At 44.8% G+C, this 15633-nt stretch overlaps 1 protein-coding gene across 8 annotated transcripts in view; it reads left to right on the top strand.

Moving 5' to 3' along the window:
• Window positions 1-964, top strand: part of phldb1a (pleckstrin homology-like domain, family B, member 1a) — a 62639-nt gene extending 61675 nt beyond the window's left edge. For all 8 annotated transcript variants that reach the window (XM_041894531.2, XM_041894538.2, XM_041894530.2 and 5 more), the window contains one exon: window positions 214-964. In XM_041894531.2, coding sequence (XP_041750465.1) covers window positions 214-354 — 141 coding nt within the window. In that variant the 3' untranslated portion in view covers window positions 355-964. The remainder of the gene's footprint in view (window positions 1-213) is intronic.
• Window positions 965-15633: the final 14669 nt, after the last annotated feature.

The following is a 15633-nucleotide window of genomic DNA, read 5'->3' as shown; positions in this document are numbered from 1 at the left end:
AAGTTATCATTAACTTATTTGTCAACTAAATGTATAAATATTTAAGGACAAGTTACCATGTATATTCTTAGTAATTTTGTGATAATTAACACCCTGTCAAATAAAGTTGAATTGATTGTACAATGTACTCTTTTCCACAAAGTATTTTTCACCTTGATAATACTTTCTTTTATTATCCTTCCCCTCTCCCTCTCCTCCTCTCTCTCTCTCCAGAGCCCCAACCCGTCGCTGACCTTCTGTGTGAAGACTCACGACCGGCTCTACTTTATGGTGGCCCCATCTCCAGAGGCCATGAGGATCTGGATGGATGTCATAGTAACCGGGGCGGAGGGATACACACAGTTCATGACCTGAGGGACCGAGCTCTCCGGGTGACAGACCTTACAACAGGGTTGTGTTCATTAGGGCGCGTAATGGAAAAACATTTGAAAACCATTTGCAACAGAAAACGAAAATGTTAGTTTATTTTTGGACAAGTCCGAGTAGTTCCTCTCTGTTTCAGTCCTTTTTCTTCCGTTTGGTGCCTAATGAACATGACCCAGGAGAGAGAGAGACCACGGGGTTGCTGCTCCCAGATGTCTGTCTGCAGCTCTCTATGAGTCCCTGTACCTTTCAGAATTATAGATCTCTGTAACTCACATGGATAGGACTCTTCCTCTGTGTGATGGATGGATGTACTTCATGGTAAGTTATCCAATATACAGGTAACTGCCAAAATAAAGGAAACACGTGAGTAAATTAGGAATAATGAATCAATTAACATCCCATCATGCTTAGGGTCATGTACAGTATAAAAATGCCCAGTTGCCCATTATTTTGGCTACCATGGCTAGAACAGGAGATCTCAGTGACTTTGAAAGAGGGATCTTAAAGAAGCATAGGGGGTTTAGAGGGTGTGTGTGTGTGTGTGTGTGTGTGTGTGTGTGTGTAAGTCGCTCTGGATAAGAGCATCTGCTATATTACTAAAATGTAAATCTACATACAGTACCCGTATATACACCTACTTATTCAAGGGATTTTCTTCATGTTTTTTTTCTTCCATTTTCTACATTGTAGAATAATAGTGAAGACATCAAAACTATGAAATAAGACATATGGAATCATGTAGTAACCAAAAAAGTGTTAAACAAATCAAAATATATTTTGTATTTGAGATTCTTCAAAGTAGCCACCCTTTGTCTTGATGACAGCTTTGCACACTCTTGGCATTCTCTCAACCAGCTTCATGAGGTAGTCACCTGGAATGTGCCTTGTTAAAAGTTAATTTGTGGAATTTCTTTCCTTCTTAATGCGTTTTGAGCCAATCAGTTGTGTTGTGACAAGGTAGGGTTGGTATACAGAAGATAGCCCTATTTGGTAAAAGACCAATAAGAAGAAGAGACTTGCTTTGGCCAAGAAACACAAGCATTGGACATTAGACCGGTGGAAATCTGTCCTTTGGTCTGATGAGTCCAAATTTGAGATTTTTGGTTCCAAACGCTGTGTCTTTGTGAGACGCAGAGTAGGTGAGCAGATGATCTCTGCATGTGGGGTTCACACCGTGAAGCATGGAGGAGGAGGTGTGATGGTGTGGGGGTGCTTTGCTGGTGACACTGTCTGTGATTATTTAGATTTCAAGGCACACTTAACCAGCATGGCTACCACAGCATTCTGCACCGATACGCCATCCCATCTGGTTTGCGCTTAGTGGGACTATCATTTGTTTTTCAACAGGAAACCTCCAGGCTGTGTAAGGGCTATTTGACCAAGAAGGAGAGTGATGGAGTGCTGCATCAGATGACCTGGCCTCCACAATCACCTGACTTCAACCCAATTGAGATGGTTTGGGATGAGTTGGACCGCAGAGTGAAGGAAAAGCAGCCAACATGTGCTCAGCATATGCGAGAACTCCTTCAAGACTGTCGGAAAAGCATTCCAGGTGAAGCTGGTTGAGAGAATGCCAAGAGTGTGCAAAGCTGTCATCAAGGCAAAGGGTGGCTACTTTGAAGAATATAAAATATATTTTGAATTATTTAACACTTTTTTGGTTACTACATGATTCCATATGTGTTATTTCATAGTTTTGATGACTTTACTATTATTCTACAGTGTAGAAAATAGTACAAATAAAGAAAAACCCTTGAATGAGTAGGTGTGTCCAAACTTTTGACTGGTACTGTATATCTGAGTCACCAGATCTCAACCCAATTGAACACTTATTGGAGATTCTGGAGTGGCGCCTGAGACAGCGTTTTCCACCACAATCAACATAACACCAATTGATGGAATTTCTCGTGGAAGAATGGTGTTGCATCCCTCCAACGCCCTATTAAGACTCTTTATGTTGGCGTCTCCTTTATTTTGGCAGTTACCTGTAGCTTTCCAGAGGTAGCCCTGGGTCTCAGACCAGTAAAGCTCATAAAGGAAGAAAGGTTTTACATACGATACTTAAAGGGATGTTTTTTTACTCACTCTGTTTAATATAATAGTCAGTTTAAGGGCTCTATTCAATCCGTATCGCGGAAGTTCAGTATTACAACGTGATTGAAATTTAAAGGCAATGTTCCCGCGTTAGCAGAGACTACATTCATGGTAAACGCTGCATATGTCGGCTCAATCTGAAATTATTTTTACATTTCTATCAGTGACACAGATTGAATAGAGCCCCTAAGCATTGCATTTATATTATAGAATTATAGCCAGACTAACTAAATGAGAGTTTATACTACCTGACTGTCTCTGGATCTATATAGGGAACTCTGTATAAAGACAATATGAAAATATGTAAAGGATAAATTCCCTTTTTTTGCCAAATGTTTTTAACAGAGTGTATATGCTATTATATTGCCTATGAAAATAATTCATATTTTACTGAATTTGTCTAATATTTGATTAACTATAAGTCATCATATTAATGGCATATTATTTAGAGTTCATTCATTCTGATAAAATCTAAATCTTTGTGCCAGCTATTGTAAGCTTTATGTATGTTTGGTCAGACTGTCAGAAAAATTATCTCAATTTTGTATATTATTTTAAAGACTTTTCATATGGAAAATAACATAACACAAGCACGCCAACATTTCAAACCAGTCTTCTACACCGCAAACAAGATAGTACTGACGGTGTTTACACTATCTCAACATAAACACCTTTTAAATAAAAGTTGCAAATGCATAATTACCAATTGTGTAATTTTAATTTTGCCGCTGACTAATCAGGCAGCTTAAACAGTAAATCAATGTGTACTAAATAGACACAACAAAGTACAATAGTTACTTTGTACCTTTGCGGATGTGAATGCCATACAAGGCCAGGTTGTTTAAGCAGACATAACTCATTCCAGGCAGTTCTCCAAAGAAAAGCTAATTTCTTTCCTTTTTGTCTTTTTTATGAAAAGAAACTACAACAGTGAATTAATGACTTATTTAATAATAATAATATGAATAAAAAACATATTCAATATGATTCAACATTAATAGAAAATAACATGAAATCTATTCTGGGTGGCATTTATAGGTGAAGGTGCATTTTAAGAACCTCATTCATAGACAATACATCTAGGACAAGAGAGAGCAGTCCAGTGGGAACTATCTCCCTTCCTTCCACCTCCCTCCTTCCCTCCACAGGACCTATGGGATTAGAGTGATTTTCTCTTCCTGCAATGTTACACTTTATTTGTTTCATCCCCTGTAACACAACAAGACCAGCGGGGTTAAAACACATGCACGCACAACACACACACCCACACACACACATAAAGCGCTCAGCAGCTTTCCCTCAATATTGCCACAGCACTGTTCAGAAAGAGTGGTGGGCGGGGGATGGGATGGTCACCCAATACCTTGTCCAGCTCTGAATAAAATTGGCATTGGGTTCTCCCGTTCCCACTCCTGCCATTACAGTCCTTGGCCTTTTCAAATATTAGATTTTGTGCTGGCATTGGATGTGGGAACGGGAACCCTTTTTCAAGAGGGGCTGAGATCCCCCTATGGCTATTGTCAAAGGACAGCCAGCCAATGTCGACAGTCAGCTGGCCAGTGTCGACCGACAGCATGACAGTGCCAACAGACAGTGTCCTGCTGAGTGACCTGGGGCTACCGAGGGTGGGCTAGGGGTCCATGGCTGGGTTGTTTTCAGGTGAAATACCTTCTGGAGTTATGCGAGTTCATAGACATTGTAGGGACAAACCCCCAAAGGTTTGTGTCTCACCACTGGCTGTCAGCATATGATGACATCAGCAACAAGAGAAAGCTGGTGGAGGAATATTTGCATACCGATAGGATGCATGGGGAGAGAGTAGCTCCGTTTTGTACCGACAAGACTGTGGATATATGAAGAAACCAGACAACATATACTGAACAAAAATATAAACGCAAATATAAACGCAACATGTAAAGTGTTTCATGAGCTGAAATAAAAGATTGCAGAAATGTTCCATACGCACAAAAAGCTTATTTCTCAGAAATGTTGTGCACAAATTTGTTTATATCCCTGTTCGTGAGCATTTCTCCTTTGCCAAGTGGTTTTCTGATGTCAACGTCGTGAACAGAGTGCCCATGGTGGCGGTGGGATTATGGTATGGGCAGGTGTAAGGGTTGGTGTGAGGTGTGACCCAGATGCGGTGCAGGATAGACAGTAGGCAGCAGGCAGAGACGGTGAAACAAGGATCTTTACTGGTGGTCCCGAAGCCAGGAAACAAAATAACGGACTTAACAGGATAAAAGAAAGGCGGAGCAAATAAGTCTCCAAAAACAGGCTGACAGCCAATGTACGAAATAGTAACTATGACTGAAACAATAAAGAAACAGGGAGAACACTTCTCGAGTACCTGTACATACATCTCCGATCAGACACTGATTAGTACTGCTGAGCATAGAGAAACTAGCAGAGAAAACTGAGCAAGAGAACAAAGGGAAGAGAGGGCATAAATACAGTGGCTTGCGAAAGTATTCACCCCCCTTGGCATTTTTCCTATTTTGTTGCCTTACAACCTGGAATTAAAATTGATTATTGGGGGGTTTGAATCATTTGATTTACACAACATGCCTACCACTTTGAAGATGCAAAATATTATTGTGAAACAAACAAAAAAACAGAACTTGAACACGCACAATTATTCACCCCCCCAAAAGTCAATGCTTTGTACAGCTGCAAGTCTCTTGGGTATGTCTCTATAAGCTTGGCACATCTTCAAGGCAAAACTGCTCCAGCTCCTTCAAGTTGGATGGGTTCTGCTGGAGTACAGTAATCTTTAAGTCATACCACAGATTCTCAATTGGATTGAGGTCTGGGCTTTGACTAGGCCATTTCAAGACATTTAAATGTTTCCCCTTAAACCAATCGAGTGTTGCTTTAGCAGTATGCTTATGGTCATTGTCCTGCTGGAAGGTGACCCTCCATCCCATCTCAAATCTCTGGAAGACTGAAACAGTTTTCCCTCAAGAATTTCCCCGTATTTAGCGCCATCCATCATTCGATCAATTCTGACCAGTTTCCCAGTCCCTGCCGATGAAAAACATACATGGTGTTCTCGGGGTGATGAGAGGTGTTGGGTTTGCGCCAGACATAGCGTTTTCCTTGATGGCCAAAAGCTCAATTTTAGTCTCATCTGACCAGAGTACCTTCTTCCATATGTTCGGGGAGTCTCCCACATGGCTTTTGGTGAACACCAAACGTGTTTGCTTAATTCTTTCTTTAAGCAATGGCTTTTTTCTGGCCACTCTTCTGTAAAGCCCAGCTCTGTGGAGTGTATGGCTTAAAGTGGTCCTATGGACAGATACTCCAATCTCCGCTGTGGAGCTTTGCAGCTCCTTCAGGGTTATCTTTGGTCTCTTTGTTGCCTCTCTGATTAATGCCCTCCTTGCCTGGTCCGTGAGTTTTGGTGGGCGGCCCTCTCTTGGCAGGTTTGTTGTGGTGCCATATTCTTTCCATTTTTTTTATAATGGATTTAATGGTGCTCTGGGGCCTTTCAGAACAGGCGTATATATACTGAGATCATGTGACACTTAGATTGCACACAGGTGGACTTTATTTAACCAATTATGTGACTTCTGAAGGTAATTGGTTGCACCAAATCTTATTTAGGGGTTTCATAGCAAAGGGGGTGAATACATATGCACGCACCACTTTTCCGTTATTTATGTTTTAGAAATTTTTGAAACAAGTTATTTTTTTCATTTCACTTCACCAATTTGGACTATTTTGTGTATGTCCATTATATGAAATGCAAATAAAAATCCATTTAAATTACAGGTTGTAATGCAACAAAATAGGAAAAATGCCAAGGGGGGTGAATACTTTTGCAAGGCACTGTACACAGGTGAACAGGTAGACACGTGACACCAATAGGATCATGATTATTCCAGACTGTGTGTGAGGAGGTGCCTATGGATGTCGGAGGAGGACACCTAGTGGATCGCTCCGGAACTGCGACCTCCTCCTGTAACAGTGCCTTCGAAAACCGGTCCACAACGACCAGGATGACTGTGTATCCATCAGAGGGGGGTTGGGTGGAAATTAAATCCAGCGAGATATGGGACCAGGGGCACTTGGGGATAGGCAGGGGTCGGAGCAGCCCTGCCGCTGGCTGACCTGAGCTCTTTGTGCGCGCGTAACACCGGGCAAGCAGCCACGAAGGCGTGCGTATCCCCCTTAGCTGATGGCCACCAGAACCTCCTACGCAGGAACTCCAACGTCCTGGCGCCACTCCGGATGGCTTGTGAGGTCGGACGCGTGCGCCCACTGAAGCAGTCGCGAGCGCGCCGCCTTGGGTACGTACATCCTCCCCGATGGACCTCTGCCCGGATCGGGCTCCCCCGTAGCGCTGCTCTGACCAGCCTATCGATTCCCCACGAAACTGGGGCAGCAATCAGGGCATCCCTCTCCATCAGGTCCATGGGGTCGAACTGCCAGGAAAGCGTGTCAGGCTTGGTGTTCTTCGACCCCGGACGGTATGAGATCGTGATCCGGAACCTGGTGAAGAACAACGCCCACCTGGCCTGGCGCGAGTTGAGCCTCTTGGCCCCCAGAATGTAGGCTAAGTTCTTATGGTCAGTCCATACGACGAATGGATAGGTGGCCCCCTCTAGCCAATGCCTCCACTCCCCCAGGGCGAGCTTGACCGCTAGCAGCTCACGGTTCCCCACGTCATAATTCCGCTTCACCGGGGACAGCTGACGGGAGAAAAAGGATGACCTAGGACGGGGCCGCTTAAGAGCATCGAATGCGTTCCCCGCTTCTGGGGTCCAGGTGAAGGAGCGCACACTCGTCTGGGTGAGGGCTGTCAAGGGAGCGGCTAGGGAGCTAAAATTGAGAATAAATCGCCTATAAAAATGTGCGAACCCTAAAAACCATTGTAGTTGCTTAAGGAAGGAGGGCAGGGGCCAATCCAGTACCGCGCTGACCTTGGCTGGGTCCATCCGTAAAGGAGTGGGTAGCGGTTCTTAACCGTGATGTTGTTGAGCGCCGGGTAATCAATGCACGGCCGCTGCCCACCGTCCTTCATCCCCATGAAGAAGAAGCCCGCGCCCGCGGGTGAGGTAGAGGGGCGGATGGGACCCTCGACGAGTGCCTCGTCGATATACTCCCTCATGGCCAGCGTCTACGGCCGGGACAAGGAAAACAATCGTCCTCGTGTGGTTATGGCGCCCGGTAGGAGATCGATAGCGCAGTCGTATGGCCTGTGAGGAGGTAGGCCTTTGGCACGCCTCTTATTAAACACCTCCCCCAGATCCCAATACTCCCGGGGAACGCCTGTCAGGTCTGGTCTGGTGACTGAGTCTGTAGTCGCCGTCCTCCCAGGTGGCAACCTCCGCTAGGGCGGTAGGCTGTTCGGAGTGCGGGACCTGGGGAAGAGGTGAGGACTGGTAGGTGGTCTGGGACGGTGGTTTGGGTTTATGAGTGGTCAGTGGAGACCAGAACAGGACGAGGGCGGAGCCTCCCTTCAGGTTGAGCCACCCCGTGGACCAGTCTATCCGGGGTTTGTGGGTGACCAGCCAGGGGTGCCCGAGGACGAGGGGACACTCCTGAGAGTCCACAATCAACAACTGGATATCCTCCCATAGCCCCCCTGCCACCCGGACACGCACGGGGACAGTGCGCCGGGTGATGAAGCCTGACCCCAACGGCTGGCCGTCCAGGCCCATGACCGGAACCGTCTCGGAGAGGGAGAGTAACGGAACGCTCCACCCTTGGGCCACCCCTGCGTCCATCAGTTTTCCTGCGGCCCCAGAATCCACCAGTGCATGCGCCTGACGCGTGGTGCGGGCCCACTGAACCCTGACGGGAAGAAAAGTCTGGGAGTCTCTGGAGTTGGGGTTTCGGTTCCGGCTCGCTAGCACCCCTCCCGATATTAGCGTGCCCTCCCGTTTCCCGGCTTCTCCGGGCATGAGTCGCAGTGGTGACCTGCCTGGCCGCAGTACAGGCAACGTCCCAGGCGCAGACGCCTCTGCCTCTCCAACCTTGACAAGCGCGCCGCACCCAGCTGCATAGCCCCCTCCTGAGGCGTCTCCTCCCTGAATCGGCTGAAAGCCTCCGGGCTGATAGGTGGACGCGGAGGCGAGCCTTGCGTCATCCCTCTCTCGTGCGCCCTCTCACGACGCCGATTGTCTACCCGCACCGAGAGGTCGACAAGGCCGTCCAGGCAGCTCCCTGAAGGAGAGTTTGTCCTTCATCCCCTCCGACAGCCTCTGCGCATAAAGGATGACCAGGGCGGCCTCCTCCCATCCTGCCTCTCAAGCCCGGGTCCGGAACTCCACGGAGAAGTCCGCCACTGAACGGTCACCCTGAAATATTACATTTACATAAGTGTTCAGACCCTTTACTCAGTACTTTGTTGAAGCACCTTTGGCAGCGATTACATCCTCGAGTCTTCTTGGGTATGATGCTACAAGCTTTGCACACCTGTATTTGGGGAGTTTCTCCCATTCTTTTCTGCAGATCCTCTCAAGCTCTGTCAGGTTGGATGGGGAGCGTCACTGCACAGCTATTTTCAGGTCTCTCCAGAGATGTTCGATCGGGTTCAAGTTCGGGCTCTGGCTGGGCCGTTCAAAGACATTCAGCGACTTCTCCTGAAGCCACTTCTACATTGTCTTGGCTGGGTGCTTAGGGTCGTTGTCCTGTTGGAAGGTGAACCATCGCCCCAGTCTGAGGTCCTGAGCGCTCTGGAGCAGGTTTTCATCAAGGATCTCTCTGTACTTTGCTCCGTTCATCTTTGCCTCAATCCTGATTAGTCTCCCAGGCCCTGCCGCTGAAATAAATCCCCACAGCATGATGCGGCCACAACCATGATTCACCGTAGGGATGGTGCCAGGTTTCCTCCAGACATGACGCTTGGCATTCAGGCCAAATAATTCAATCTTGGTTTCATCAACCCAGAGAATCTTGTTTATCATGGCCTGAGAGTCCTTTAAGTGCCTTTTGACAAACTCCTAGCGGGCTGTCATGTGCCTTTTACTGAGGAGTGGCTTCCGCTTGCCACTCTACCATAAAGGCCTGATTGGTGGAGTGCTGCAGAGATGATTGTCCTTCTGGAAGGTTCTCCCATCTCCACAGAGGAACTCTGGAGCTCTGTCAGAGTGACCATCGTGTTCATGGTCACCTCCCTGACCAAGGCCCTTCTCCCCCGATTGCTCAGTTTGTTGGGTGGCCAGCGCTAGGAAGAGTCTTGGTGGTTCCAAACTTCTTCCATTTAAGAATGATGAAGGCCACTGTGTTCTAGGGTACCTTCAATGCTGCAGACAATTTTTGGTACCCTTCCCCAGATCTGTGCCTCGACACAATCCTGTCTCTGAGCTCTACGGACAATTCCTTTGACCTCATGGCTTGGTTTTTGCTCTGACATGCACTGTCAACTGTGGGACCTTATATAGACATATGTGTGCCTTTCCAAATCATGTCCAATCAATTGAATTTACCACAGGTGGACTCCAATCATGTTGTGGAAACATCTCAAGGATGATCAATGGAAACAGTAGGCACCTGAGCTCAATTTAGAGTCTCATTGCAAAGGGTCTGAATACTTATGTAAATAAGGTATTTCTGTTTTCTAAAAACCTGTTTTCGCTTCGTCATTATGGGGTATTGTGTGTAGATTGATGAGGGAAAAAAGTAATTTAATCAATTTTAGAATAAGGCTGTAACGTAACAAAATGTGGAAAAAGTCAAGGATCTGAATACTTTCCGAATGCACTGTATCACCAAGTAACCGGGAGAGAGTGAGCAGTCAGTTATTCACAACAGCAAACCAATCTGTGAGTAAAGCGAAGCTGAGACTCGAATCCAATTCGCTATGGCATGTAAATGAGAGCAGTGAACACCTTAAGGATATCAAGGAAAACCTAGCTAAAATGCTCTCAATGCTCACCAAAACAAACAAACTGTTACAATATGTTGTTAAAAAAAGTAGATTTGCTCGAAAGGAAAGTAGAGTCTATCGAGTCAGATATGCATATACAGGGTTGGCTCGTGGACGAACAAGGCAACAAAATTGGCCTTCTGGAAACAAAGGTGCAAACTTTAGAAGATGAACTGGATCAGCTGGAAAACAGATTGAGACTAAATGTGACCTACAACCTCGATTCAGTCTTATGTTGCAAAATGTCTGATGTTTTTTAAAAGTAGAGACTCAGAGCTACAAAATGGTATATCATACACTGCAGTTGAGGAACAATGGGAAAGCAATTCCGCTTTGAAAGTTGATAAACTTGTAATCCCACTTTTGAGAAAATGTCCCTTGAATGTGTTGGTACACCTACTGGAGAGCTCTTCTTTGTCTACATCTATTCAGCATCGTTCACACCCACTTAAGCCTTAGTCCCACCCATCTCTTTAAGGATTCACATGTGAGGCCATGTGGTAAACAGAGTGAGTAAGGTAGTGTAGTAAACAACCAAAGATCTCAAGACTAAAAGTGTTGAAAGTAGAAGCGTACAACAATAAGGAACAACTCCAGGTAAAAAATACACGAACTAGTCCTTAGCCTATATCCTAATCTGACTTTTGTGCAGATCATGTTGTTCTTCACATTATCTTCTTTGGTAAATCATATCAAATAAAATATATGTTTATTTATCACATGCACAGGACATAGAAGGTGTACATGGTACAGTGAGATGGTTGCTTGAATATTTGCATAGTAGCAATATTGAAAATAGAAAGTGTCCAGAAAAAAATATTGTATAAGTATTGTATAATTATTAGATGATGCTTACCTGGACACACTTAACTAAACTGATGGGTAATGGATGGCGTTTGCAACGCCAGGGTTGTGGGTTCGATTCCCACGGGGGGCCAGTATGAAAAATAAAAAAATAATGTATGCACTCACTAACTGTAAGTCGCTCTGGATAAGAGCGTCTGCTAAATGACTAAAATGTAAATGTAAATGTAATGTGAAAGAAATGCTATAACCACCCCCCAGCCACATCTAGCTAAGTGGATGGGTCACTATTGTCTAGACATGTACACATGAAATACAATAGATGGCCGTAATCTTTTGTTTAGACATGTAGCTAGCTAGCTACAGTGAGGGAAAAATGTATTTGATCCCCTGCTGATTTTGTATGTTTGCCCACTGACAAAGACATGATCAGTCTATAATTTTAATGGTAGGTTTATATGAATAGTGAGAGACAGAATAACAACAAAGAAATCCAGAAAAACGCATGTAAAGAATGTTATGAATTGATTTGCATTTTAATGAGGGAAATAAGTATTTGACCCCTCTGCAAAACATGACTTAGTACTTGGTGGCAAAACCCTTGTTGGCAATCACAGAGGTCAGACTTTTCTTGCAGTTGGCCACCAGGTTTGCACACATCTAAGGAGGGATTTTGTCCCACTCCTCTTTGCAGATCTTCTCCAGGTCATTAAGGTCTCGAGGCTGACGTTTGGCAACTCAAACCTTCAGCTCCCTCCACAGATTTTCTATGGGATTAAGGTCTGGAGACTGGCTAGGCCACTCCAGGACCTTAATGTGCTTCTTCTTGAGCCACTCCTTTGTTGCCTTAGCCGTGTGTTTTGGGTCATTGTCATGCTGGAATACCCATCCACGACCCATTTTCAATGCCCTGGCTGAGGGAAGGAGGTCTCAACCAAGATTTGACGGTACATGGCCCCGTCCATCGTCCCTTTGATGCGGTGAAGTTGTCCTGTCCCCTTAGCAGAAAAACACCCCCAAAGCATAATGTTTCTACCACCCATGTTTGACAGTGGGGATGGTGTTCTTGGGGTCATAGGCAGCATTCCTCCTCCTCCAAACACGGCGAGTTGAGTTGATGCCAAAGAGCTCGATTTCACCCAGTTCTCCTCTGAATCATTCAGATGTTCATTGGCAAACTTCAGACGGCCCTGTATATGTGCTTTCTTGAGCAGGGGGACCTTGTGGGCGCTGCAGGATTTCAGTCCTTCACGGCGTAGTGTGCTACCAATTGTTTTCTTGGTGACTATGGTCCCAGCTGCCTTGTGATCATTGACAAGATCCTCCCGTGTAGTTCTGGGCTGATTCCTCACCGTTCTCATGATCATTGCAACTCAGCGAGGTGAGATCTTGCATGGAGCCCCAGGCCGAGGGAGATTGACAGTTCTTTTGAGTTACTTCCATTTGCGAATAATCGTACCAACTGTTGTCACCTTCTCACCAAGCTGCTTGGCGATGATCTTGTAGCCCATTCCAGCCTTGTGTAGGTCTACAATCTTGTCCCTGACATCCTTGGAGAGCTCTTTGGTGTTGACCATGGTGGAGAGTTTGGAATCTGATTGATTGATTGCTTCTGTGGACAGGTGTCTTTTATACAGGTAACAAGCTGAGATTAGGAGCACTCCCTTTAAGAGTGTGCTCCTAATCTCAGCTCGTTACCTGTATAAAAGACACCTGGGAGCCAGAAATATTTCTGATTGAGAGGGGATCAAATACTTTTTTCCCTCACTGTAGCTAACCAATGAACCATAATCCCAACTCATACTACTAGCAATACAAACGGATTGTCATAGCTAGCCACCACACATGAAATGCTTTAGTATGAATCTGCAGATAGCTAAAGTTAACCAACTATACTGAACAAAAATATAAATGCAACATGCAACAATTTCAATGATTTTACTGAGTTACAGTTCATATAAGGAAATCAGTCAATTGAAATAAATAAATTAGGCCCGAATCTACGGATTGCACATTACTGGGCAGGGGCGCAGCCATGGTTGTGCCTGGGAGGGCATAGGCCCACCCACTTGGGAGCCAGGCCCAGTCAATCAGAATGAGGTTTTTTTTCCCACAAAAGGGCTTTATTACAGACAGAAAGCTCCTCAGTGTCATCAGCTTTCCGGGTGGCGGGTCAGACGATCCCGCAGGTGAAGAATCCGGATTTGGCGGTCATGGGCTGGCGTGGTTACACGTGGTCTGCAGTTGTGAGGCCGGTTGGACATCCTGCCAAATTCTATAAAATGACATTTATGTTAGAGAAATGAACAATAAATTCTCTGGCAACAGCTCTGGTGAACATTCCTGCAGTCAGCATGCCAATTGCACACTCCCTCAAAACTTGAGACATCTGTGGCATTGTGTTGTGCGACTAAGCTGCACATTTTAGAGTGGCCCTTTATTTCCCCAGCACAAGGTGCACCTGTGTAATGATCATAATGTTTAATCAGCTTCTTGATATGCCACACCTGTCAGGTGGATGGATTATCTTGGCAATGAGAAATGCTCACTAACAGGGATGTAAAGAAATTTGTACACACAATTGGAGAGAAATAAGCTTTTTGCGTATGGAACATTTCTGAGATCTTTTATTTCAGCTCATGAAACACTTTACATGTTGTGTTTATATTTTTGTTCAGTATAAACTTCTTGTCAAAAGTTTGGACACACCTACTCATTCAAGGTTTTTTCTTTATTTTTACAATTTTTTTACATTGTAGAATAATAGTGAAGACATCAAAACTATGAAATAACACATATGGAATCATGTAGTAACCAAAAAAGTCTTAAACACATCAAAATATATTTTATATTTGAGAATCTTCAAATAGCCTTTGCCTTGATGACAGCTTTGCACACTCTTGGCATTCTCTCAACCAGCTTCATGAGGTCGTCACCTGGAATGCATTTCAATTAACATGTGTGACTTCTTAAAAGTGAATTTGTGGAATTGATTTCCTTCTTAATGCGTTTGAGCCAATCAGTTGTGTTGTGACAAGGTAGGGGGGTGGGGGTTATACAGAAGATGGCCCTATTTGGTAAAAGACCAAGTCCATATTATGGCAAGAACAGCAGTCCATCATTACTTTAAGACATGAAGGTCAGTCAATACAGAACATTTCAAGAACTTTGAAAGTTTCTTCAAGTGCAGTCGCAAAAACCATCAGGCGCTACGATGAAACTGGCTCTCATGAGGACCACCACAGGAATGGAAGACCCAGAGTTACCTCTGCTGCAGAGGTTAAGTTCATTAGAGTTACCAGCCTCAGAAATTGCAGCCCAAATAAATGCTTCACAGAGTTCAAGTAACAGACAAATCTCATCATCAACTGTTCAGAGGAGACTGTGTGAATCAGGCCTTCATGGTCGAATTGCTGCAAAGAAACCACTACTAAAGGACACCAATAAGAAGAAGAGACTTGCTTGGGTCAAGAAACATGAGCAATGGACATTAGACCGGTGGAAATCTGTCCTTTGGTCTGATGATTCCAAATTGGAGATTTTTGGTTCCAAACGCTGCGTCTTTGTGAGACGCAGAGTAGGTGAACGGATGATCTCCGCATGTGTGGTTCCCACCGTGAAGCATGGAGGAGGAGGTGTGATGGTGTGGTAGTGTTCTGCTGGTGAAACTGTCAGTGATTTATTTAGAATTCAAGGCACACTTAACCAGCATGGCTACCACAGCATTCTGCAGCGATACGCCATCCCATCTGGTTTGCGCTTAGTGGGACTATCATTTGTTTTTCAACAGGACAAATAAAAATCAAGTCAAATCAAATCAGATTTTATTTGTCACATACACGTGTTTAGCAGATGTTATAGCGGGTGTAGCGAAATGCTTGTGCTTCTAGCTCCGACAGTGCAGTAATATCTAACAAGTAATATCTAAAAATGTGACAACATATAACCAATACACACAAAACTAGTAAGGAATAGAATTTAAGAATATATACATATATGGACAAGCAATGACAGAACGGCATGGACTAAGATACAGTAGAATATTATAGAATAGAATGCAGTATATACATATGAGATGAGTAGTGCAAGATATGTAAACATTATTAAAGTTACTAGTGCAGTTGCCGTACCAGGCAGTGATACAGCCCGACAGGATGCTCTCAATTGTTTATCTGTAAAGGTTTGTGAGGGTTTTAGGTGCCAAGACACATTTCTTCAGCCTCCTGAGGTTGAAGAGGCTCTGTTGCGCCTTCTTCACTACACTGTCTGTGTGGGTGGACCATTTCAGTTTGTCGGTGATGTGTATGCCAAGGAACCTGAAGCTTTCCACCTTCTCCACTGCGGTCCAGTCGATATGGATAGGGGGGTGCACCCTCTGCTGTTTCCTGAAGTCCACGATCATCTCCTTTGTTTTGTTGACGTTGAGTGAGAGGTTATTTTCCTGGCACCACACTCCAGAGCCCTCACCTCCTCCCCGTAGGCAGTCTCGTCAT

The sequence above is a fragment of the Coregonus clupeaformis genome, chromosome 13 (genome assembly GCF_020615455.1).
Source record: "Coregonus clupeaformis isolate EN_2021a chromosome 13, ASM2061545v1, whole genome shotgun sequence".
Taxonomy (NCBI): domain Eukaryota; kingdom Metazoa; phylum Chordata; class Actinopteri; order Salmoniformes; family Salmonidae; genus Coregonus; species Coregonus clupeaformis.
This window is presented reverse-complemented; position numbering and strand designations above follow the sequence as displayed.